This window comes from Schistocerca nitens, chromosome 5 (assembly GCF_023898315.1).
Source record: "Schistocerca nitens isolate TAMUIC-IGC-003100 chromosome 5, iqSchNite1.1, whole genome shotgun sequence".
Classification (NCBI taxonomy): Eukaryota; Metazoa; Arthropoda; class Insecta; order Orthoptera; family Acrididae; genus Schistocerca; species Schistocerca nitens.
The window spans coordinates 854,401,625-854,426,913 of NC_064618.1; the positions used below are offsets into that span (position 1 = coordinate 854,401,625).

Sequence of the window (25,289 nt, forward strand, 5' to 3'; positions counted from 1 at the left end):
GCCATCTAGTTTCCCTCTTCAAGCTAGATGAGTTTCGTTCTTTGTAGTTTTTTCGTTTGATGCTTATTTCGTGAGATATTTGGCCTGGTCACTATCAATGGACCACCCTTTAGTAACAACTATACTTTTATGAATATGTAAAAAGCATTTTGACTAAGCCAATTGCATGGTAAACATGCTGAATGACAAATAAATAAACATATTAACATAAGAGCATCTGTTAAATGTTGCTGACTGTATGGGTGTGTGTGAAGTGCGATGTTCATGTTGGAGGTGATGAGAGAAGGAAGAGGGTGAAACCAGATGCTGGCACATAGCCTACACTCCTGGAACATTAAATTTTATACTTAGTGATATTTGTATATTTAAGATGCAGAATGTTCTGCTGCAGGAGGTAAATTTGTAAATCATGTGAGACAGAAATAGTGACCTAACCAAAATTTGCTTACATTAATGAGAAAATCTCTAATAATACTGTATTCAGTAGAGTCGAGATGTGGATTCTGTTTATAACTGTAGTATGAGTCCCTTGAAGTGAAAAATTAGTGCACCACAAATAAATTAATTATTAGTGTTGCTGGAAGTTCCTGTGATTTAGCAGAGTTGATTTCATATGTCCACAGCCAGATCGTTTGCTGTCGCCGACGGCAGTGCTGTTTCGCCAGGCAGGCCACTGCTTTGAGTACAGCACACTGCTGTGTTCGCTGCTCATTGGAACTGGTTATGCTGCCTATGTTGTGTCTGGCTATGCTGCTCGTGAGTTTTGCAATAATGACCAGACAATGGTCACCTGTCCTCGGCTCATTCAGCCACCACCGGTGAGTAAGACTGTGTACATTCCTGCCTGTAAACTTTTTAATGTGGGGAAAATTCACATTGTGTTTTTTGAATGTCGTCATTGGTTTTGAATGACAGAATGCTTTGACACGTATATGATAGTTGCAGATTTTCTTTGCTTGGGTGCAGTTAATTAAAAGTGCAAGTAAATGTAACAGTTTCCATATATTAAAAAAATCACAGAATTACTATACTGAAAAGTTCTCAGATGTGATTAAAGTTATCCAAAGTGTGGAACATACTAAGACCACACATATGACACCAGTCTGACCCATTCTTGAGTACTTCTCTAGTGTTTGGGATTCATACCAGGTCAGATTGAAGGAAGGCATTGAAGCATTTCAGAGACAGGCTGCTACATTTCTTGCAAGTAGCATTGAACTACTTGTAAGTATTTCGGAGTAGCATCAGGAATCCAAATGGGAATTCCTGGAGGGAGTTGTGTTCTTTTTGTGGAACACTATTGAGGAAATTTAGAGAACCGGCATTTGAAGCTGACTGCAGAACAATTCTGCTGCTGCCAACGTACATTTTACATAAGGACAATGAAGATAAGATAAGAGAAATTAGGGCTCATACAGAGGCATGTAAACTGTCAATTCTTCCTTGCTCTGTTTACAATTAGAACAGGAAAGGAATCAATTAGTAGTGGTACAGGATACCCTCTGCCATGCACCATATGGTGGCTTGTGAAGTATGTATGTAGATATATTGTAGAAAAAGGATACCAAACAGCTATTATTCTTCCTAAAAATTTTATTATTAAGCAACCATTTTTGACAATTCATTAGTGTCATCTGCAGGCCCCTATGCAAAAGACAAATGTAGATATCCAAACATTAGTACAATATGTGTTGAACTGGATACCATGGCTTCCTGTTTACTTGACGTGTATACTCCAAACACATAACAGCTGCCATATTTGACAGTTGTTGTCATGCAGTTGAAGTGTACTTGTCAGATAAATAGAAATCCGCAGTGTCCAGTTCAATATATATGTTACCAATGTTTGGATGTCTCTTCATTTTTTGTTATTCAGTTCAATTAGATGATACCAACGTTTGAATGTCTCCATTCGTTTTTTGTATATGCATCTGAAGATGACACTAATGAAGCATCCAAACTGGTTGCTTGAATAAGAAAACTTCTAGGAAGAATTATGGCTTTTGGTATACATCATTTCTATGAGTTGTTGATTGGCCACAGTCCTGCTTCCATATCTGTATGACGGATCCACAAAAACTAAATATATAGATGAAGATCTCTATAAGCTTGAGGGGGAAGTTTGGCTTGGTTACACCAAACAACACTCCCATTTTGCAACAGTTTGTTTATTCATCTAAACACGTCAAAGGCTTACAAAGAACTGACATGGCGGAACTGCACAAAGATAATGTTTAACTTAATTCAAAGACAATACTCAGATCAATGCTGGTGTCGACCTCATCGGCGCCACATAGACACCCCCCCCCCCCCCCCCCTTGCAGTACGGAGTACTCTTGAGAGGTCGGGGGAGGGGGGGGGGTGTGACCAAGGCATCGGCAGGGTGGACCATGGTCAGCTCGACAGGGTCGTCGGGGAGCTGCGTGGGTAGATGTCGTGAAGGAAGGTTCAGCCACCGAACCTGGAAGTCGTTGAAGCGCGCCAGGCGTCGTACTGGGCGTGCGGCGACAGGTAGGCCGGCGGTTTGCAGGTGGAAAGGAGCGACGACGACGATGTCTCTGGTGGGCGTGGTGAACACACGAAGCATGTCCAGGTCGACGTTGGGCGAGAGGGGAACACATTTCACCAGGTGGCAGGGAATGGCGGAGGTTGTGTCATGAGCACCGGATGAAAGGAAACACACGACGAACAGTATATCATCATGTAGTATTATAGAGATGTCGTGGAGTATGTCCGGGGGAACAGGCACAAACACCTTGAGCGAGGGCACGTTCAAGATGGGGGGTGTGTGAGAAACCTTGACAGGGCGAGGCAGGTGACGGGGGAGGGGTTGAAGGGACCGGCGAGGGGCCTGGTGGCGAGGGTGTGATCTTAGGTAGGCTCGATGTGGGGAGCCTGTGGTCACTCGACGGAGTGCGTGAGACCAGAGTAGGGGGCGAGATCGGAGGAGAGCTTGACGATTGGGACTGGAAGTCACTCTATTGAGTGTGTAAGTCCGACCTGGAGGGAGTGGTCGGAGCATCGTGACCACGACAGTGAGTGGCGTGATCGTGGCCTGAAGGGGGGTAAGTGAAGGATCGACATGAGTAGGCTTAAGTCTGTTGAGAGAGACTGTGACAGCTGAATCTTTCATCTGGATGTCATAGGTGTTGGCTGAGCGCCGGAGAACTCGGTACGGGGCGGTATATGGAGGTTGGAGGGGAGCATGGACAGTGTCATCTTGGAGCATGACATACTTGCAATTGTCCAGAGATTTCAGGACATGAACTTTAGGGCGGGAATGGCTGGCGGGCGCAGGGATGTGGAGGTTGAAGTGGCGTCTGACGTGGTCCATGAAGGAAGGTAAGTCAGACTGAGGGAGAGAAGCAGGAGGGCTCATGAGTTCGTTCTGGCTGTATACAAACTCGGCTATTGTACCTTTGAGGTCTTCCTTATAGATCGCACAAATGCCGAATAGCACAAGGGGAAGGGCTTCGGTCCATAGAGACTCGTGGCATCGAAGAGCCGCCTTGAAAGTGCAGTGCCAGCGCTCAACTAGCCCGTTACTTTGCGTGTGATATGCTGTGGTATGGATGCACTGGATGCTGCAAATGTTACAAATCTCGTTGAACAGGGCCGACTCAAATTGTCTGCCCTGGTCAGTCGTGATGAGAGCTGCACATCTGAAAGGTGATACCCATGACTTGACGAAAGCTCGAGCAACAGTTTCTGCTGTAATATTGGTGAGGGGGACAGCCTCGACCCAGCGAGTTGTTTGGTCGATAGACGAGAGAACATAATGTAAGACGTTAGAGGGGGAGAGAGGGCCGACAATGTCAATATGAATATGCTGGAAACGCCCATGAGGGATCAAAAAGGCGCCGAGGGGGGGGGGGGGGGGGGTGAACTGTGCTTGTGTGCTTTGCAGCATTGGCACGTGATGCAGGAGTGTGCCCATTGCTGGCAGTCCTTGTTGACATTTCTCCACACAAAGCTCTCCACTACGATGCAGGCAGACGCATGAACAACAGGCTGGGCTAAATTATGCAATGCGTTGAAGACAGCTTGATGGAGCATGGTTGGAATGATGGGGCTTAATGTGCCCTTACTGTCATCTCACCAGAAATTCCAGGAAAGGTGGTGCGGACAAAGTGTAGTGAAGAGGTAGAGTCTGAAATCAGGTATTGTGTCTCCTCATTGGCAGGTTGGAGGTTAGGCAGTTCAGAGAGGTCTAACAGTGAATGGATGTGGCCCTGCGGAGCTGTCAGTACATGTTATGGCAGTCTTGATAGCACAGTTGCGAGGGGTAGCGATAGGTAAACACACGGAGGCTCGATTGCTGGGATTGCAAGCAGATTCGGCGCACTTACTGACTTTGTTATGTCCTTGCTGTAGTGTGTGTAATTCCTTTGCTGCATCGGAGAGCTGGAGCTGTGTTTCGTGGAGCCGGAGGGAGAGCACGAAGTTTTCCTTGCGTAGGCGAGCGACGTGTTCAAGCTCGACAAGGCACTTATGCATGGTTTCTTTTAATGTCATCGACAGAGACACGCATGTACGGATGAGATGAGCCCGGACCGATGTGCCAACGGGGGAAGGGGTGGGGGGGGGGGGATGGTTGCTCGACGGAGCACAGGGGAAGTGAGTCTTGGACGGATGGTGAAACACGGTGTTTCGCACTAGGTCTGGTGAAAGTTTGTGGTGTTGCAAGAAGTCAATGCCTAGTATAGGTTCATCAATTTCGCACACTAAAAAAGTCCACTCGAGTTTGCAGTTTGTGGAGAGTGAGATGACGTGTGAAGTTGAACTCGAGCATTGTAGTTTAGTTGAATTCACAGCTTGCAGTGAAGTATGATGAGGGCAGATGTTTGACGATGCTAAGGACGTGGGCAGCAGTGAAACATCGTCGCCTGTGTCCACTAGGAAAAGGTATCCCGACGAAATGTCTTTAATGTAAAGTCATCCACAATTATCCACTCGTTCTTGGACAGAATGAGCACTGGGGGGGTGCCTGTCATGTTGTGCGCAGGAGGCGGCAACAGGACCTACCTGCGATTGGCGTTTGGGAAGTAGCAGGGTGGTCTGCAGTTCCGTGCTGCCTCACCAAACCGTGTGTGGAAGTAACAGTATGGGTAGTCCGGTTGCATTTCCTGCGGAAAGTTCGTTGCCAGTGGCGGTGGCCGAGGTTCAGTGGCCGCAGCAGGTTCGGTTGCAGGAGGGGGCGTGACCGTGGGAAGAGCTGGTGATGTCCCAGTTGCTTGGTTACTGCTTCCCAGAGTGAGCGGAACGGTCAGCACAGTACAGCCCCGGCCGCGTCCGGACGCAGAGCGATGAGCCTGAACTTGAGACTTGTCAGGTAGGCAGTGGCTGGCGAAGTGGAGCAGTGATGCATCGTGTAGCTTGTCAGCAATCGTCATTCTTTGCTCGAAAGGTTCAGGAGGCCTTTGAACCAGAGCAAAGCGGATGTGAGGAGATAGTTTATCTGACCAGATGGCGAGGAGAGCTGTGTCAGAGAATAGATTTGCGCTGACCAGGGCATGTAGCCATCTCCAGAGCTGGGAAGGTTTGTTGTTACCTAGTTGCTCGACATGGAGCACTTGCCGTATTTCTGCCTCAGTTGAGCGTGCAAGCCGACATAGAAGAGTGTACCGGGTAGATGAGTCTGGGCTGTCTACCAGGTCAGCAATCAAGTCCTCCTGGTCGTGCAGGTGGATGATGAGGCACAGAAACCTGGTTGACTCGTTGAGTTTGTAATGGTCGAACACTTCGTCCGCAATTTTTAACCAGGTTGTAGCTCTGTCGGGATTAAATGGCGGCAGCATTGGTAAGCGTTGTAGAATGTTCGGAAGAACAGGTTGAGTTGAGTTTGTCGGGGCACTGCCTGAAATGAGCTGTTGTTGCTGTGGTATTCCAGGAGAGTATGCCTCCAGGGGATGTGGCAACGACGGCTGTTCGGGAGGTAGCATGAAGGTGACACGTTGTGGTTGAGCTCGATCCGTCACGACGCCGAAGACCGATGCGGGTGAGACACCATAATGTGTCGATTGCGGTTGTAGAAGCTCAACATGTTGCGGGTGTGTTCGGATTGACGCGTCGCAGTAGACCGATGCTGATGAGGCACCTAGATGTGCCGAGAATGGTAGCGGAAGCTCGACTGGAGCCGTCGCGTGGCCGACAGGTGATAAAAAGTTCAAAGTTTGAGAACGCATGTTAGTCCACGGAAAGCTTGACATATGATAGAGCCGGGGCCACCTGTGTTGCAGGAAGGCTGCGGAGGTGTGGGCTGTCTAGAAGCACAGTGTGGGAAATGATGTCGAACGTGGGATGGAATGTGTAAAAGCTCACTGTTCATAGTCACTCCACTCAAAACGGTGTGCGGATAAGGTGAATGTCATGGCACAAAATACTGAGGAATAGCAGTGGGATGGAGGTGGAGGTCAGGCACAGATAAGAAGTTATTGTTTCTGATGCAGGCCGAGGTACCGAAGTAGGAAGGCAAGTGCTGATGCTGAACCGAGGCAGGCGCGGGCGTGGTCAGATGCTGAGTAGGTTGACCTTTGAACTAAGTAGTTCCAGCCGTGTGGCAGGTATCCGCGTGGTACTGCACGGATTGCTGTGTGGCAAATTGTTGTCCTAGCGGTGGTAGGTTGTCCAACGAAGCATTTGCAGAAATCAGCATTGGTCCCGGACTGCACAGAGATCCGTAAGAGGTAACTGCATAGTCGATGAGGGAGGGCACATGTGGAGGGAACAAAGGCGATTGATAGCCAGAGTCATGCACACTCCTAATCTCACTTATTGTTGCAGGCTCGAAAACGTCCGGCGAAATTGGCTTAATCGTCGAGTGAGAGGCATCGTGTTGCAGTCCTGGTGGGTGTACATCGCCTACAACACGATGCATGTCGATGCGTTAGGCGTTGGGCTGAAGTCATTGTTTGGAATGCTGTGTCAATGTAATACACGCGAAAATAACTGACGTGGAGGTCATGGACACAGTAAAATGGTGAAAACAGAAGACGTTACAGCTCAGGGTCACCAGTGAGGGGGAAGTTTGGGTTGGTTACACTAAACAACACTCCCATTTTGCAGCAGCTCGTTTATTCACCTAAACACATCAAAGGCTTACAAAGAACTGACGTGGTGGAACTGCACAAAGATAATGTTTAGCTTAGTTCAAAGATGATACTCAGATCGATTCTGGTGTCGACCTCATCGGCGCCACAAGCTCTTCTATCGGAAACAAATTCCATTTTTCTTCCAGAGCTGATATCATAGACAAAAAATCTCGATCAAGTGAATAAATGAATGAATGACAGACTGCAGCCAGCAACATTATGGCAAAGAGTATAAAAAACTTGCTCTTTAGGGTCTGAGCTAGGATACTGAGCTATTCTGTCACTGAGTTATCTGCTGTTGAAGATATTTGTCCATTGGATGGGACCTGAGTTGTTTAGAATTACTGTCTTATAGGATAAAATAATAACATATGCACTGGTTTAAGGATGTGCATAAGCAGGAAGGATTTCACCTCTAATTAGCCTGGCCTGTCGCAATTACATATGGGGTCACAGAGGTCTGTGTTCACTTATCTGAAATTTGGTGTATGATTACAAGTTTTGGCTTCATGCTAAACTGAAACATGTGTATTGTCAATCTACACCTTAAATAACGCAGTGTATCTGTTCATATGCTCACTGTAAACCCTTCCTCCTCCAAGGAGCAGTGGTCAGCATAATGTGGCTGGTCAGCTTACATTCAAATCTCTTCCCTAAAGCCATCACTGTGCAGTACTTGGAGGTATTATATTCCTGGCAGCTGCAGCAGTCCATTTTCTACAAATGAATTGATGTGTGTTGTATCCTATCATAGTTGTCAGATGATCATTTTGAGTGCCATATTTGTATAAGTGAGTGTACATGCCTGCAATCTGTGAATGACTCGCAGTAATAGTTTATTTAACAAGTGATACATGGATGCCAAGTGGATTGTCTCATTCAGTGTCTCTAAGTATCATGACACTATCACCTTATCATCAAATATCATAATGGCACTTGTGTACCGGTGACACTAGCAAAATTATGGACTCATAGTGCTGATGTATTAGTTTTTTTCTGAGAAATCGTATCTCACTGTATTGACCAAAAATAGGATTGCTAGTATACTTTGCATACTTCCACTAAGTAATATCCTATGGTATATGCTTCTGGGACAATGCCTGCAAGGTCATACAAGAATTTATGTTTCAGCAGTGTGTAGTAAGAATGTTGTGTAAAGTCAATAATTGGATATTTTGCAGAAATCTCTTCACAGCCTTGGTATTCTTACCCTTGGATACCAGTCTATTTAATCTCTAAACTTATTTGTGGTTAACAGCAAGAGTGAATGTAACAAGAATTTTGAAATTCATAACCACAGTACTAAAAGTAAAAAGAATTAACATATAGGATGTGAGTCCCTTTCTATATTTCAGAAAGGAGTTTTATATAAAGCACAAAATGTTTTTACAAGCTAGTAGCAAATGTCAGGCAGGAATTTGGAAATGTACAGATATTCAAAAAATAAAGTAAAAGACTGCCTCTTCATCTCAGGGCACGACAAGAGTGTGTTGAAGCCCTGGTGAAAAATACGGTTGAGTTGTCTTCAAGGCATAATCCATGTGAATCTAATGAAACAATATAGTTCCAGAGACTTTCTCGAGTCTCAAACACCTGTGACGTATATATGCAGACTGGAGCGATGAATGAAAATTTGTACCAAGGCTGGGATTTGAACCAGGGTCTCGTGCTCTCTAGGCAGATGCGCTAACCACTATGCCACCCTAGCACAATGGCTTTGCACAACTGCATAGACTACCATAGCACACCTCCTTCCTCAATCCAAATTCCCATTCGCACATCAGCCAACTTGGTATTCAGCCTAAACTCAAACAGCACTGCAGAGGCTCTGCACCGGTATTGGAATAGCACCTCAGCATCGAATGAATTGGGGGCTCCTACCTGAAATGCAGGCATAGGTGCTTTAATCAAATGAAGCTATACAGTTACAAAGACCTCAAGTCCCAAACATCCATGATGTATATTTATGCAACTGTGCAAAGTTGCTGTGCAAGGGTGGTGTAGTGGTTAGTGAGCAGGAGACCCGACTTTGAATCCCAAGGCTTGCTACAAATTTTCATTTATTACTCCAGTCCGCATATATACATCATAGATGACTGAGACTTAAAAAGATCTCTGGAACTATACAGTTTCATTTGATTAAAGCAACTATGCCTGGGTTTCAGGCAGGACCCCTCATTTCATTCGATGCTGAGGTGCTATTCCAATACAGTTTGGAGAGCCTCTGCAATGCTGGGTTGATTTGTGAATGGGAATTTGGATCGAGGAGGGGGACATGCGAGGGTATCCCTACAGTTGTGTGAAGCCACTGTGCCAGGGTGTTTTGTGCACCTGCCCAGTGGGATCGAGATCCGACCCAGGTTCGAATCCCAGCTGTGGAACAAATTTTAATGCATTGCTCCAATCTGCATATATACAACATGTGAATCTGTTCCTCATCTAGCTGGACAGGAAATTGCCAGCCTGTATCGGCTCTGACAAAGTTATTGACATATTTATGTAACTTCTGTTTCTTTCTGCACTTCTTATGTGCATTTGCATGTGTGTGTGTGTTTGAATTTCCCTAGAATTCCTTAGAATAGAAAAAGAGTGAGAGATTCTAGAATATGACCTAAATAACATTGAGAAATACGCATGGTGGAAGGTAAGTTCACTTCTGTTCGTATGTGCAGTTTAAGTGGGTTGTGTTCATCCGCTGAATGTTGTGTAGCAGATGTGTGGAGACATGTTCTTCTGTTATGCCAGTTTGTGCTGTTATCAAATTTTCAACTGCAGAAGAAGGTGACTCCTACTGAGATGCACCATTGTTCAAAGGCTGTTTATGGTGACGGTGATGTTCATAGGTGTATTGTAAATCGATGTGTAGTAAAATTTCATGTTTGCAAACCTGGAAAAGCCATAATCGTTGATGAAACACACAGTAGATGTCCAGTCACTGCCATAGATGATAGACATTGCAAACTTGATGATAATTTGATTCAAAATGACTGATGTATCACTCAAAAGTGTATCACAGACCATACTGGAATATTCAGGAAACATGTTGGCTTCATTATTGAACAGTTACCAGTGGGTAGCACACTGTCTCACAGATGAGAACAAACTGCTGTGATGAAGGAAATGATTTCCTTTTGCATACTGTGATGGGGGATGAGTCACACACATACACGTACATGCATACACACACACACACACACACACACACACACACTCACACTCACACACACACACACACACACACACTCACACACACACACACACACACATCTCTACACCATTTACTTTGATGATTAGCAAAATCTTCATAAAAATTGCTGTATATGATAAAAAGTAGGTGTAAATGCTACATTAGGTTTTGTCTCTTAAATTTGTTTGTGATCATTTTGTTTTAAATTATGTTCAATTCAAATTAGAAAAAAAGTGTTGAGTATTTCAATTGAGTATTAAAAATACATTTGAGGTAGTTTACTAGAAGAAATCATGCAGCTGCAAAATTATAAGGTGTTGAGAAAATAATTAAAATTGTTCACATATTTCATGGAATAATACAGTTGATTCTACATAACAACAGAATAGTTCATGACATTTGGCTCTTAATCTCTATACATTATAAAAATGTATGTATGAGAGTAGGCTGAAAAGTAATGCTCGTATGCTGCCAGAACACAACATAAATGATCTTTAGAAATGCCCCAAATGCCATGTGGAAGGTAACTTCTCCTGCTACAGGCATGCACAGTTTTAAATGCATTGCATTCATCCAGTGTATTTTGAGTATGGGAGTATGGAGACTTGTTCTGCTGCTATGACAACATGAACTAAACAACTTGCTGGAAAACGTGACTCCTAGTGAGATTCGTCATAATTTAAAGGCTGATTATGGTGATGATGCTGTCGATAGATTTACTGTAAATCGATGGGTAGTGAAATTTTGTGGTTGTGAGCTGGGAAAATCCTTAACTTTGATGAAACATACAGCAGACATCCGATCGTTGCCACAGACGATAAACATTGCAAACTCAATGACGACTTGATTAAAAATTACCAGTGAATCACTCGAAAGCATATTGCAAACATTATTGGAATATCCTAGGAATTTATCAAAAATATCTATAATACTGCCCGAGTGATCACATCCCAGAAGTCTTAACATAATCTCCAATCCTTGCTTAAAGCCAAAGGTCTTTCCCAGAACTTATCTCCCACATTAATTTTGCTCCTCACCCCTATGACACCCTGCATACCCACATGCTCTCCAAAATCCACAAATCCAACAGTCCTGAATGCCCCTTTGTAGCTGGTCATTGTGCCCCCACTGAAAGAATTTTGGCCCTCGTTGACCAACACCTCCAACCAGTTGCCCATAATCCATCCTCCCAGGTCAAAGATACCAATCATTTCCTTCACCAACTCTCAACCATCCCCACCCCTTTACTTCCTGGATCCCTACTCCTCATTCTTGATGACACCTCCCTATATGCGAAAAGCCCACGATATCACTTTCGAACACTGCCTTTCCTATCTCTCAACTACCTCTCATTTGAAGAGAAGGTGTACAAACAAATCTGTGCCACAGCGATGGCTACTCACATAGCATCTTCCTCTGCCAGCTGGTTTGTGGGCCGTCTAGATGAAACTGTCCTAGTCTACCAAAACTCTAAACCCCTGATCTGGTTCAGGTTTATTGATGGTATCTTCATGATCTGAACTCTGGGCCCGGACACCCTATCCTCATTTCTTCACAACCTCAACACCTTCTTTTGTATCTGCTTCATATGGTCCTCCTCAATCCAGCATGCATCCTTACTGGATGTTGACCTCTTCTCTGATGGCTCTATCTCCACCTCTATCTGCATTAAACCCACCAACCACCGACAATACCTGCATTTCCACACAAAAGAATCCCTTCCATAAAGCCTGGCCACCTGTGGACAGTGTATCTGCAGTGACAAGAACTCTCTTGCCCGGTATGCTGAAGGTCTCACCAAAGCCTTCACAAACAGGTACTATCCCCCAGACCCAGTCCACAAACAGATCTCCCAAGCCATTTTCTCACACACCCCCAATTCTCCCACCACCTCCAAGAACAAACCACAAAGGAGTGCCACCTTCATCACCCAATACTACCCCAGACTGGAACAGGTAAAATACATCCTCTGTCATGACATTGATCTCCTGTCATCGTGCCCAGAAATCAAGGACATCCCATTCAAGATCCTGCCCATCCGTCCTAAAGTGGTGTTCTGTCACCCACCAACCTCCACAACATTCTAGTTCATCCCTATGCTACTCCCCATCCCAGCCCCTTGCCACAAGGATCATACCCCTGTGGAAGACCTGGATACAAGACCTGCCCAGTCCACTCACTCAGCATTTTCTATTCCAGACTTGTCTATTCCTGAAACTTGTCACAGGCTTATACTAACCCCTCATAGGCAAGCCACCTGTGAAAGCAGCCATGTAGTATACTAGTGTGGGGCGGCGGAAATGAGATTTTGGCTGTTTGTAGTTGTTGTAAAATTGCTGCATTAATGTTTGCTTGCTGTCAGTTTCTAGCTTTAGAATGTTGTTATGCTGTCTTTCGCCGTTCTCAACACTGGCTCTCTATTTACTTTGTAGACCCCCAGAAAGCGATTTGACAAAACCTGAAGCCTGTAAATAGAGTTCCTAGTGCCCACTTCTTTGAGATTACAATTATAGCTGCAGCTTGTAGCTCTGTAGAGTCAGGAAGTTGTTCGGGATTTCTAATCAAAGACGACTTTCCAAAATAGTTGAGTATATTCTCAAAATCACAAATATACACACAAATATCCCTCCAACCTAACTAACAGAACAGTTCAGAGTCTATTGCGCCAATGCAACTATAAATGTCCGAAATAATTGTTGAAATGAATGCTCGCCATAATTTGATGAAATATCTCATCAAACGCCACGCTATATTAGTAGTAGAATGTCTGTCCCGCGACGGCACGTGAAAATACGACAATACGCACACTGAGGCTAGATAATGAAAATCATCCCAGAATTAACACTTTACTTGAAACGCTTTACTGGTTACGCGCATCTCGAGTAACAGAATACGGCACCCGAGGCTGTTAGTAGCACTGATACTGGCGCGGCGCGATTCCCGACACAGATGGCGTGTCATTCAGCGTCTGGAGAGAACTGGGGCCTTTTCTTCCTCACACAGTGCTCTTATATATAAAGCCGGGGTGCGGACCGCTGAGAAAACGCTCGATCAAATCGGCTGTCTCGACTAGCCGCTGTGCTAGTAACGCACCACTTCAAGTTGCATAATAAATTTTAGCTTCTCTTGCTGAAGGCCGATGAAGCTCCTAATTTAACTGTGCATTCAGCACGCAGGGAAGTATTGATAATAAATTTTTGACGTGGCTAACTTTAATAACTTAGGCGAGAGAATTAATTTAATTGCACTGCACGCAGCAGATGGGCTCTGAACTGTCCCTTCTGAGATCTGCTATCGCTATAATTTAACAGATATTTTAAAGAAACTTTTTACAGCTTCATCATCATAGCGGACCTCCAACCTATTAAAATCTAAACATCCTAGTATGATTTATAAGCTCACTTAATCTATCTTGCTTCCTCTAGTTTTGAGATGAAAACCACAAAATCATGAATTTACACTAAAATCTTAATTTATGAAATCCAAAGTACTGTTTTTATTAAATCATTATGAAAGCTGAATCTAAATACAAATTTTGCAGTCTCTAGCTCTTTTCTGTGCCGCCAATTATTTTTATAGAAAAACGTCCAAATAAAGGAAACGGCTGAAGTTATCAAGCTTATATTTAACACACATTAGTTTATCATTATTCCAGACATACTAGGAAAGTTTTATGTCATTTGCTTGATTTTTAAGGTATTGCGCAACATCTATGACGTCAGAGCTAGCAGACTGACTAACACACAATGGAAACTGATGTGAATTTGCTGCAGCGTGAGTAGGCTGCTTCCCTACATCACCCTCTACTTAAATTTTTTTTTTGTTTATGAATGTTAATGAATGAAGAAAAAAAAATTTAATTACAAAAAGGGAAGCAAGAGTACAATTTAAACTCCCTATGAAAAATCAAAATTGAATTATAAACATATATAAATATTAAAAGAAACTGATTTCCTACATTAATCATTTAAATTGCGGGCATTTTCACTGCCTCTTTAGAAATGTCATTACTCAAATTTTAAGCAAAGTCAATGAAATATTTTTTTCATACATATTGCCTTAGACTAACAAACACATAGAAATTGAAAAACTGTGAAAATCTTAGTTACATTAAATACATCAAATACATTTTTACACACACAAATTCCAAAAGGATAACATGATACATAAACAGATGATTATCTCTTAACAGTCTTTTATAAACCTGAAAGAAATTGCACAAATAATTTTTACACAAGTGGTTGTAGCCGCTTTGGCTGGCGTCCTACACTTCCGTTCACAAGAGTAGAGGAGGGAAGTTGCTATGGTGTGCGTCCTTCACGTCCTCTCTAAATTACATGGGGAAAGGGGAGGGGTCACTGTGAGTTGTGTCCAAGTCACTCCATGCTTTCATGCAGCTACCAGGCTGCCATTATCTGGTTTGTCCTGTAGAACAAACAAAAAGAGTGCCTCAGACTCTGTTCACTTAACATCTAAGGGTGGGTCACAATGAAATGGGGATATATACACTTAATCCTTCAATATTTTTCTGGAACAAAGTTAACAGAATCTTTTTCAATAATAATCTCGAGGTTACTTAATTGTCATAAATCGGTAAGCAAATGGCTCAAAACGCCTTTAGTCATGTACTAGAGAAAATTTATGCTCTTAAGGCATATAATCATAATTCATTTCTAATCTGAATTTACTATTTCTGGGCCGGAACACTGAACCAATGCTCGGTACATTCCTTACACATTTGTCTTTTTAAGCATTTAACTGACTCATCTTTGATTACCTTATTGTTAGAGATAGTATGAGTATATTTGATTAGTAGTTGTATTCTCAGCTTCATTGTACATGTGAGTAACTTTTGGTAACAGTACAGTTGTGAGTGTTCAAAACACACTACGTTTAGTTGATTACTAAATTCACTTATTGGTCCTCTGCTGTTGTCAGTTCCACATCTGAAATTAGATACTTACTTACTGAGAGGTGTATTTATGCTGAGCTAAAATAATGTTTTACGTCTGTCATTATGTTACTTATTTTCGTTGCTAGTGTATTACGTATTTAACACTCACTCTATTAATATTTAAAGCATAGGATAGCACATTCATTTCATATCTTTAGTGTACTGCAGCTGATCAGTTTGTTCACGTGGCAATCCATTTCCACTCGATCGGACGCTGAAACCACAGGTAGTCTCTCTCAGACCTACCACCAAATGCATCAAATAATTACGGACGAGCGTAATGTTAATTTCCTTAAACCTATAGGACACCATGAGCTTCTCTGTCTCATCTAACATAAGGGTACCTATGGTCGCATTCACGCCTCCAACTCATAATCTCAATACGTGTAGGTGTATCCTGTCACACACTACACCAAAATAACGGCCAGCTCCAACCTCATAAATACTTCAGGGACGTGACCTTCACGTCTCAACCACAAACACTGCTCAATTCTATTACACTGCCTTTCCTTGCTACACCAGGTGAGTTTATTTTTACAACTTGTCTGCACATTTTTCTTATAACACTAAGCAATCTCTTTCTTACTATTTCTTAGTTAGCTCTAATGCATACACTAGGTTTCACTACCACTTCAGATCCTGCTTGTACATGAATTTGTACATCTTTTTTTTTTTAATTACTGTTGGTGGACCATTTCCAATAAAACAACACTCTGTACTTATTATTTTACCAAGGTTCTATACATAATTGTTACTCAAATACATTTGCATCTTAATTACGTCATACTTCTCTATTGTTTGTCACTATTAGGTTTGTCACATCAGGTTTTGTTCTTCACTTATCGGTGGATAGAATAATTACATAATTCATGGCTTGATAACCATGACGGAAAATTTAATGAGGAAAGAAGAGATCGAAAATTTTTGGGGACAGGAAAGATGAAGAATGAGTGAGACCTGAAACGGGAAAGAAGATCTCACACAGCTGGGACTGCACAGCTGCCATACTGTGTAGAGGTTAAAGAACAACCTCCTCCCTACAGCATTCATTAGCTGAATGCTGGGTTAATATTCATACTGGAAAATTTAATTTGTTGAAAGAAGAAGTCAAAATTTTTGAGGACAGGAAAGATGAAGAGTGAGTGAGACCTGAAATGGAAAGAAGATCTCACACAGCTGGGACTGCACAGCTGCCACACTGTGTAGAGGTTACAGCACAACCTCCTCCCTACAGCATTCATTAGTTGAATGCTGGCTAGAAAACCATAACGGCAAATTTATTATGTTAGAAAGAAGAGGTCGAAAATATTTGGAGACAGGAAAGATGAAGATTGAGTGAGACCTGAAAAGGGAAAGAAGATCTCACACAGCTGGGACTGCACAGCTGCCACACTGTGTAGAGGTTACAGAACAACCTCCTCCCTACAGCATTCATTAGCTGCCTATGAACACGCCACGTCGATCTGAAAATACTTTATGATGCATTTTTAGAACCTGTCTCAGTTCTTCCTTCCGATCGTCTGAAATTTTATCGATTTCCTGCAATTTAGTTTCTATTTTATTTAAAACCATTGCTTCTTCTTCTTCTTCTTCTGTGTTCAGCTTACTGTTACTAAGATTAACATCCTCGTCCCAATACTTCCTATTTTTCAGAACTCGTATAGGCAGCTCCCAAGTTTCATCATCAGTTACTACATATTTATCACTCAAAGGGACTGTAATTACTCCGGTTATTGGCAAGACCATTTTTAACTGGCTTCTTTCAAAGTCAACAACACTCTGATATTTTGACAGGAAATCTATGCCAATTAAAACCTCAATACTGAGATTGTTTACAATTAAACATGGATGATCAATTAAATTACCATTAATGTTAAAGGGCAGCAAAGCTTCTTGCTTTACTGTTTTTGACACCTTGCCAGTAGCACCAATTATTCTTAGTCCTGATACCCTCATTACTGTAAGCTTGTCCTTACCAGGTAATGCGTCAAAGAAGGACTGAGATATTGCACTCACCTCACTTCCACTGTCTAAGAGACAACGTACATTGATACCCAATATATTCACTATTATTATAGGGTGGCTTATTCTAGGTTGTACAGGTGGTTCCTCAATTTCATCTAATAGTTCCTTTTGAATTCTTCTCCAACTAAAGTGATCGACATCTGTCTTCATTACATTTAGGTCACAGTGAGTAGGGTTTTCCTGAATTACACTTTCAGCTGCCTTTTCCAGTCTGTCTATTAATTTTAAATCGAAACACTGCACGACTTCATTACATTTAGTTTGCTGAACATGACCCAACTTACTATAGTCTGAGCGATTCTGCGCCTCCAGACCGGGCATAACACTAGTTACAGCTAAACCACTTTCACCAATATCGTCGGTTTCCCTCTCAAGTGACAACTGGTCACAGCTACTGGGTTCATCGACCCTCAACAGCCTACCCTCTACATTCTCACTTATCTCCTGTCCTAAATCTATTAATACATTATCAACATCCTGCACAGGCACTTTAGATAAGAGCACATCATCCTCATCGTATATATAAGCGTGAATTTCTTCTACTTCTTCACCTGACAATTCAATATTTTGTAGCTCTTCCCTATCATTACACTGTTGCGCCTTCTCTTTCTCTTCCCACTTAGAGAGCGTCTCTAACACGGTATCTATCAAATATTGTGAGTGATCTAATATTTCTGTTGTATCCTTAGGTGCTACCGACTCTTCATCCCCATATTCAGTTTGAGTATTCTGATCTGTCTTACCAATTCCCTTAACTACTGGCTTAGGAAAAGTAACCGCCTGGTGAGCGCCAGTGTCCTCATAGACGGGAACTAGTTTTCCTGCCTCGGCCTACTGCTGTTTCCTTTATTTTCATTATAGTTAACTGGCATAGCATTACTTTCGGTACTGTTGTTTACATGCATATTTCTGTTTGGAACAAAATTACTGTCATTTGGACGCCATTGTTGGTTCTGATAATTATTTCCCCAATTCCTACCTCTCCTAGGCTGGCGAACACCTACTGTTCTAATGTTTACATTGCCATTTTGCTCGTTCCTAAAATTATTATTATTGTTATTGGCATTCCTGTTATTACGTGCTTGCTCCTCATTGGCAGCAACACGTTCTACACGTTCCAGATATTCAATGAAACGATCAAGATTGTCTCTAGGGGCAGAGATAATTCTAGTTTGCCAATACCATGGCAGTTTGGCTTCAAGACCTAGTATAATCATTTCTGGTTTTAGCTTTTCGTCCAAATGTGACAACCGTGAAATCCATGACCTAGCAAATTCTTTAATAGATTCTTTGCCTGCATTGAAGCGTTTCCCACTCCAAAATTCTCTTAACACATCATTCTGCTTATGGCTAGACCAATACTCATTAATAAAAGCTGTTTTAAATTCCGCTAATGTTTTACACTTTAACATTACATCAGCTGACCAACGCATGGCATCACCTGCTAAATGACTTCTAATAAATGAGATTTTCTCTCTTTCAGACCAAGTCGGTGGAATCACATCTTCAAAATCGTTCCAGAAATCTAGCGGATGGATATTTTTATCTGGATCGAACCGCAAGAACTGCCGACACCCGATAAAAGCGGCATTTGCAGCTACAACTTGTTGTACACTACCGTTACCAGAAGTTACCGAAGCTACTTTACTTTCAATGTTAGCAATGTTAGTACTTATATTTTCTACTTTCATCTCAACATTATCTACTCTTTGCACAATATGAGTAGTGTCAGTTTTGATTGCATCTACGTCTGCTTGACATATGTTTATTTTTATATTAACATCTTTAAATCTATCTGAGCACAGTTCAGATTCCGCTTCGATCTTTTCTGTTAACTTGTGCTCCAGTTTCGCATCTTCCATTTGGAAGTCTTTGCGAACCTCAGCAACTTCGGATTTAACTGTTTTATACATTTCAGAAAACTGTTGAGCAACCTTTTTCTTAATATCCTCATGGTTGCAATCTATTTTATTATTCAAACTGTCCAGATCGTCTTTCAACTTATTGCAACTAGCCTTGAAAGAATTTTCTAATTCAACTTTATTGGATTCTAATTTATTATCCATTGCCTCAAACCGTTTATTAAAATTTGTTTGACTGGCCACAATCTCATATTTTAATTCAGCATTACTGGCTGACAATTTTTCATTACTGGCTGCTATTGCTTGTAATATAACATTTAAATCAACAGCCCCAGCATCTTTGGGTTGCTCAATAGCTGGTTTCTTTTCACACTCAGGTGACGAAAAACTAGCTCCAATACCAGAATCATCAAAACTAAATGAAACTTCTGATTGATCAGACATGTCTAACTTCTTTTGTTTAAATTCTACTATCTCTGATGACTGTTTCATTTTTAATTCACCAGAGAAACTATCCTCCAATAAATTTACAATTTCAATTTTCGGCTTTACTACAGGGGTCTCTATCACTGAATCATTGCCCCTTCTCACACTACTGTCAGGAGACAATACTTCATATTTTACTTTAACACTACTTTCATGCATATTTACAATTGAATCATGGTCTGAATTTACATTTCCCTCAACAGACATAGGTTCTAATTTAATTTTAAACTCAGTTTCTTTTGGTGTTTCCATCGCTGACAGTCTTTTAGTGCAGGTTAGTAAAAACTTTAACAGCTTTTCACTTAACTTAGTTCCTTCTGCACAACGTTGTCGGCGCGGCGTACCAGGATTACTGAGGCGACGTGACGCGTTGAACTGCAGACGGCACTCCGACGGCTGTGATGTGTTTGCGTGGCCCGCAATGGCAGGCGCGTCTCCGGCTGCTGCGTCGGATGACTGCGGTGAGGTGAAACTGGCTTCCCGCGATGCCGGCTGCACCGCTAGACTCAGTGCCAGCTCCGTGAATCCAGATGCGATGTTAATCCAATTGCGTCGTTCACATGCACACGTAACACTTTCACTGTTCTTTTACTCAGCTGCTTGTCGCATTTCACTCGCGAATTCGAATAGTTAAAATCGCTTTCACTTAGTTAATTTCCCGGCCGATGCACCATATGTGGGGCGGCGGAGGTGTAGAAATATTTTGATGTTGGTTGTTAAATATATTACTGCTGCATTAATGTTTGCTTGCTGTCAGTTTCTAGCTTTAGAATGTTGTTATGCTGTCTTTCGCCGTTCTCAACACTGGCTCTCTATTTACTTTGTAGACCCCCAGAAAGCGATTTGACAAAACCTGAAGCCTGTAAATAGAGTTCCTAGTGCCCACTTCCTTGAGATTACAATTATAGCTGCAGCTTGTAGCTCTGTAGAGTCAGGAAGTTGTTCGGGATTTCTAATCAAAGACGACTTTCCAAAATAGTTGAGTATATTCTCAAAATCACAAATATACACACAAATATCCCTCCAACCTAACTAACAGAACAGTTCAGAGTCTATTGCGCCAGTGCAACTATAAATGTCCGAAATAATTGTTGAAATGAATGCTCGCCATAATTTGATGAAATATCTCATCAAACGCCACGCTATATTAGTAGTAGAATGTCTGTCCCGCGACGGCACGTGAAAATACGACAATACGCACACTGAGGCTAGATAATGAAAATCATCCCAGAATTAACACTTTACTTGAAACGCTTTACTGGTTACGCGCATCTCGAGTAACAGAATACGGCACCCGAGGCTGTTAGTAGCACTGATACTGGCGCGGCGCGATTCCCGACACAGATGGCGTGTCATTCAGCGTCTGGAGAGAACTGGGGCCTTTTCTTCCTCGCACAGTGCTCTTATATATAAAGCCGGGGTGCGGACCGCTGAGAAAACGCTCGATCAAATCGGCTGTCTCGACTAGCCGCTGTGCTAGTAACGCACCACTTCAAGTTGCATAATAAATTTTAGCTTCTCTTGCTGAAGGCCGATGAAGCTCCTAATTTAACTGTGCATTCAGCACGCAGGGAAGTATTGATAATAAATTTTTGACGTGGCTAACTTTAATAACTTAGGCGAGAGAATTAATTTAATTGCACTGCACGCAGCAGATGGGCTCTGAACTGTCCTTTCTGAGATCCGCTATCGCTATAATTTAACAGATATTTTAAAGAAACTTTTTACAGCTTCATCATCATAGCGGACCTCCAACCTATTAAAATCTAAACATCCTAGTATGATTTATAAGCTCACTTAATCTATCTTGCTTCCTCTAGTTTTGAGATGAAAACCACAAAATCATGAATTTACACTAAAATCTTAATTTGTGAAATCCAAAGTACTGTTTTTATTAAATCATTATGAAAGCTGAATCTAAATACAAATTTTGCAGTCTCTAGCTCTTTTCTGTGCCGCCAATTATTTTTATAGAAAAACGTCCAAATAAAGGAAACGGCTGAAGTTATCAAGCTTATATTTAACACACATTAGTTTATCATTATTCCAGACATACTAGGAAAGTTTTATGTCATTTGCTTGATTTTTAAGGTATTGCGCAACATCTATGACGTCAGAGCTAGCAGACTGACTAACACACAATGGAAACTGATGTGAATTTGCTGCAGCGTGAGTAGGCTGCTTCCCTACACTAGGTCTGCTCTAATCATGGCATAGCTTTTTATATTGGTATGACTACCAACCAGCTGTCCACAAGGGTGAATGGCCACTGCCAAACTGTGGGCAAGAGCAAAGTAAACCATCATGTGGCTCAGCATGCAGCTGAACATAATGACTTTGAATTCAGTTCCTGCTTCAATACCCAAGCCATCTGAATCACCCCCTCCACCACCAGCTTTTCTGAACTCTGCTGGTGGGAATTATCATTACAACACATTCTCCACTCCCAAAATTATTCCAGTCTCTACCTATGGTAACTTACGGTCCCCACAACCTCCAACCAACAGTTTCCACCCCCTCTGTCCTATCAGCTCCTCTTTGTCCTCGTCCCCTCATCCTCTTCGTGTGCTGCCTCCTTCTAACGCCCCCGCCTGTCTTTCCCCTTCCCTCCTGCTATCCTTACTTGCTTCCTGTTTCCACCCCTCCCCCTTCCCCACAACTTCCTGATGCTGCACCTGTTGCCAGTCTAGACCCTACAGACTACGTCAGACAGCTCTCTTTTTTTGCCCCACCCATACCCTGCTAACCCTTCCCCTTCCCCATTGCCTCCAGATTTCTGCTTCCATTCTATGTGACAGTTGCATTATGGTCTGAGCTGCCAGAGAAAGTGGTCATGTGTGCATGAAGTTTGCTTGCTTGTGTGAATGAATGTATGTAGGTTTGCTGAAGAAGGCTTTGGATGAAAGCTAATGTGTAACTGTCTTTTTTTGTGCCTTTTTGCAAGTCAGGCTCTTATCTTTACGGTGAGTAGCAAGCTGTCCTTTCCTTACATTGTTGATATTCCAACCTCGAGTTTTCAGCAGTCTGACAGACAAGAACAAACAGTGTTGATTAGAATGCTGTAAGCAACTTTTGCAGTGCTGCCATGATGAATGAGATCACTTCCTTTTGAATACTGTGATGGGGAATGAGTCATGGGTTCATCATTGTGGCACAGAAGACAAAAGACAAAGTGCTGTATATAGACATATGTCTTCTCCTCAGGTGAAAAAGTTCAAAACACAACCATCTGTATTTTGGGATGCTCACCAAGTTTATGAGATGGATTGTCTGGTATGAGGAGCAATGGTAAATTCTTCTCAATACATAGAGATGCTAAAACACCTGTGACATCATTTGTTGTGTTAGAGGCAGGCTAGTGCCAATAATCTTGCAACATGACAATGATTTCACACACAGCTCACACTCAACTCAAAGAGGCTTTGTGAAGCCTGAAGTTTGAATGAAATCCACTCCCTCATTACTCCTTCACTCTTGCGTCTTGCAATTTTTATTTATTTTTTTCTCTACCCAATAGAGACCTCAAGGGTAATCATTACACCTCAGAAGATGGGGTGATGGCATCTGTCAAGTCCTGGATTTGAGAAAAGTGAGAAGAATTTTTCAGTGATGAAATGAAAAAATTGTTACATGTTGGGAGAAGTGTGTTAGTCTTAACAGTGACAATGTTGAAAAATAAATATATGATTTTGAAGCTTAAGAATTGTACTTTAATGTACTTCTTTTCCAATCTTCCTAATTGTTTTTGTTTGTGTTCTACAGGCATGTGTACATTACTTTTCAGCCTGCTCTCATACATATGCATGTACAGTCCCTGGCCACTTTATTAGATGCTCTACAGTTTTTAAGCAAATTTCGATTTATGTTTAATGAAATTTGTTTTTTTAATACTTAAATTGTGATAAAATGATTATGTGTAGTCTACTTCATAACTAAGGTGATATAACAAATAAATAAAATGTAGTGTTTCTTGAAAAAATTTTATAATTACAAAAAAAATTAAATATTGTGAAAGTGAAAACATTAGTCTTAATATCTTGTTGAGCCACCTTTTGCAGCTATGAGAACCTTAATACAAACTGCAACCCACATCCATTTGAACCTGCTTACTCTACTTGCCTCTTGGACTCTCTCTGCAGCTTTTACCCCCCAAACTTCCCTCCAGTAATAAACTGATGATTGCCTGATGTCTTGGAATGCATCATATCAGCCGAACTCTTCTTTTAATGAAGTTGTGCCACAAATTTATTATGTCCCCAATTCCATTCAGTACCTCATCATTAGTTACATGATCTATGCATCTAATCTTCAGCATTCTTCTGTAGTACTACATTTCAAAAACTTCTGTTCTCTTCTTGTCTAAACTGTTTGTCATCCACAATTCACTTCCATACATGGTTACACTCCAGACAAATACCTCCAGAAAAGACTTCCTCACACTTAGATCTATATTTACGAGGTACATTCAAGTTCTAAGGCCTCCGATTTTTTTTCTAATTAACTACTCACCCGAAATCGATGAAACTGGTGTTACTTCTCGACGTAATCGCCCTGCAGACGTACATATTTTTCACAATGCTGACACCATGATTCCATGGCAGCGGCGAAGGCTTCTTTAGGAGTATGTTTTGACCACTGGAAAATCGCTGAGGCAATAGCAGCACGGCTGGTAAATGTGTGGCCATGGAGAGTGTCTTTCATTGCTGGTAAAAGCCAAAAGCCACTAGGAGCCAGGTCAGGTGAGTAGGGAGCATGAGGAATCACTTCAAAGTTGTTATCACGAAGAAACTGTTGTGTAACGTTAGCTCGATGTGCGGGTGCGTTGTCTTGGTGGAACAGCACACGCGCAGTCCTTCCCGGACGTTTTTGTTGCAGTGCAGGAAGGAATTTGTTCTTCAAAACATTTTCGTAGGATGCACCTGTTACCGTAGTGCCCTTTGGAACGCAATGGGTAAGGATTATGCCCTCGCTGTCCCAGGACATGGACATCATCATTTTTTCAGCACTGGTGGTTACCCGAAATTTTTTTGGTGGCGGTGAATCTGTGTGCTTCCATTGAGCTGACTGGCGCTTTGTTTCTGGATTGAAAAATGGCATCCACGTCTCATCCATTGTCACAACCGACGAAAAGAAAGTCCCATTCGTGCTGTCGTTGCGCGTCAACATTGCTTGGCAACATGCCACACGGGTAGCCGTGTGGTCGTCCGTCAGCATTCGTGGCACCCACCGGGATGACACTTTTCGCATTTTCAGGTCGTCATGCAGGATTGTGTGCACAGAACCCACAGAAATGCCAACTCTGGAGGCGACCTGTTCAACAGCCATTCGGCGATCTCCCAAAACAATTCTCTTCACTTTCTTGATCATGTCGTCAGACCGGCTTGTGCGAGCCCGAGGTTGTTTCGGTTTGTTGTCACACGATGTTCTGCCTTCATTAAACTGTCGCACCCATGAACGCACTTTCGACACATCCATAACTCCATCACCACATGTCTCCAACTGTCGATGAATTTCAATTGGTTTCACACCACGCAAATTCAGAAAACGAATGATTGCACGCTGTTCAAGTAAGGAAAACGTCACCATTTTAAGTATTTAAAACAGTTCTCATTCTCGACGCTGGCGGTAAAATTCCGTCTGCCGTACCGTGCTGCCATCTCTGGGACGTATTGACAATGGACGCG

General features: G+C 42.3%; 1 protein-coding gene across 1 annotated transcript in view; it reads left to right on the forward strand.

Annotated features, from left to right (window-relative positions):
• The window catches only part of LOC126259241 (dynein regulatory complex subunit 7), a 742,488-nt gene that overhangs the window by 401,003 nt on the left and 316,196 nt on the right, over positions 1-25,289 (forward strand). The window contains exon 2 of the mRNA XM_049955864.1: positions 624-818. Within this exon, the coding sequence (XP_049811821.1) occupies positions 624-818 (195 nt within the window). The remainder of the gene's footprint in view (positions 1-623; positions 819-25,289) is intronic.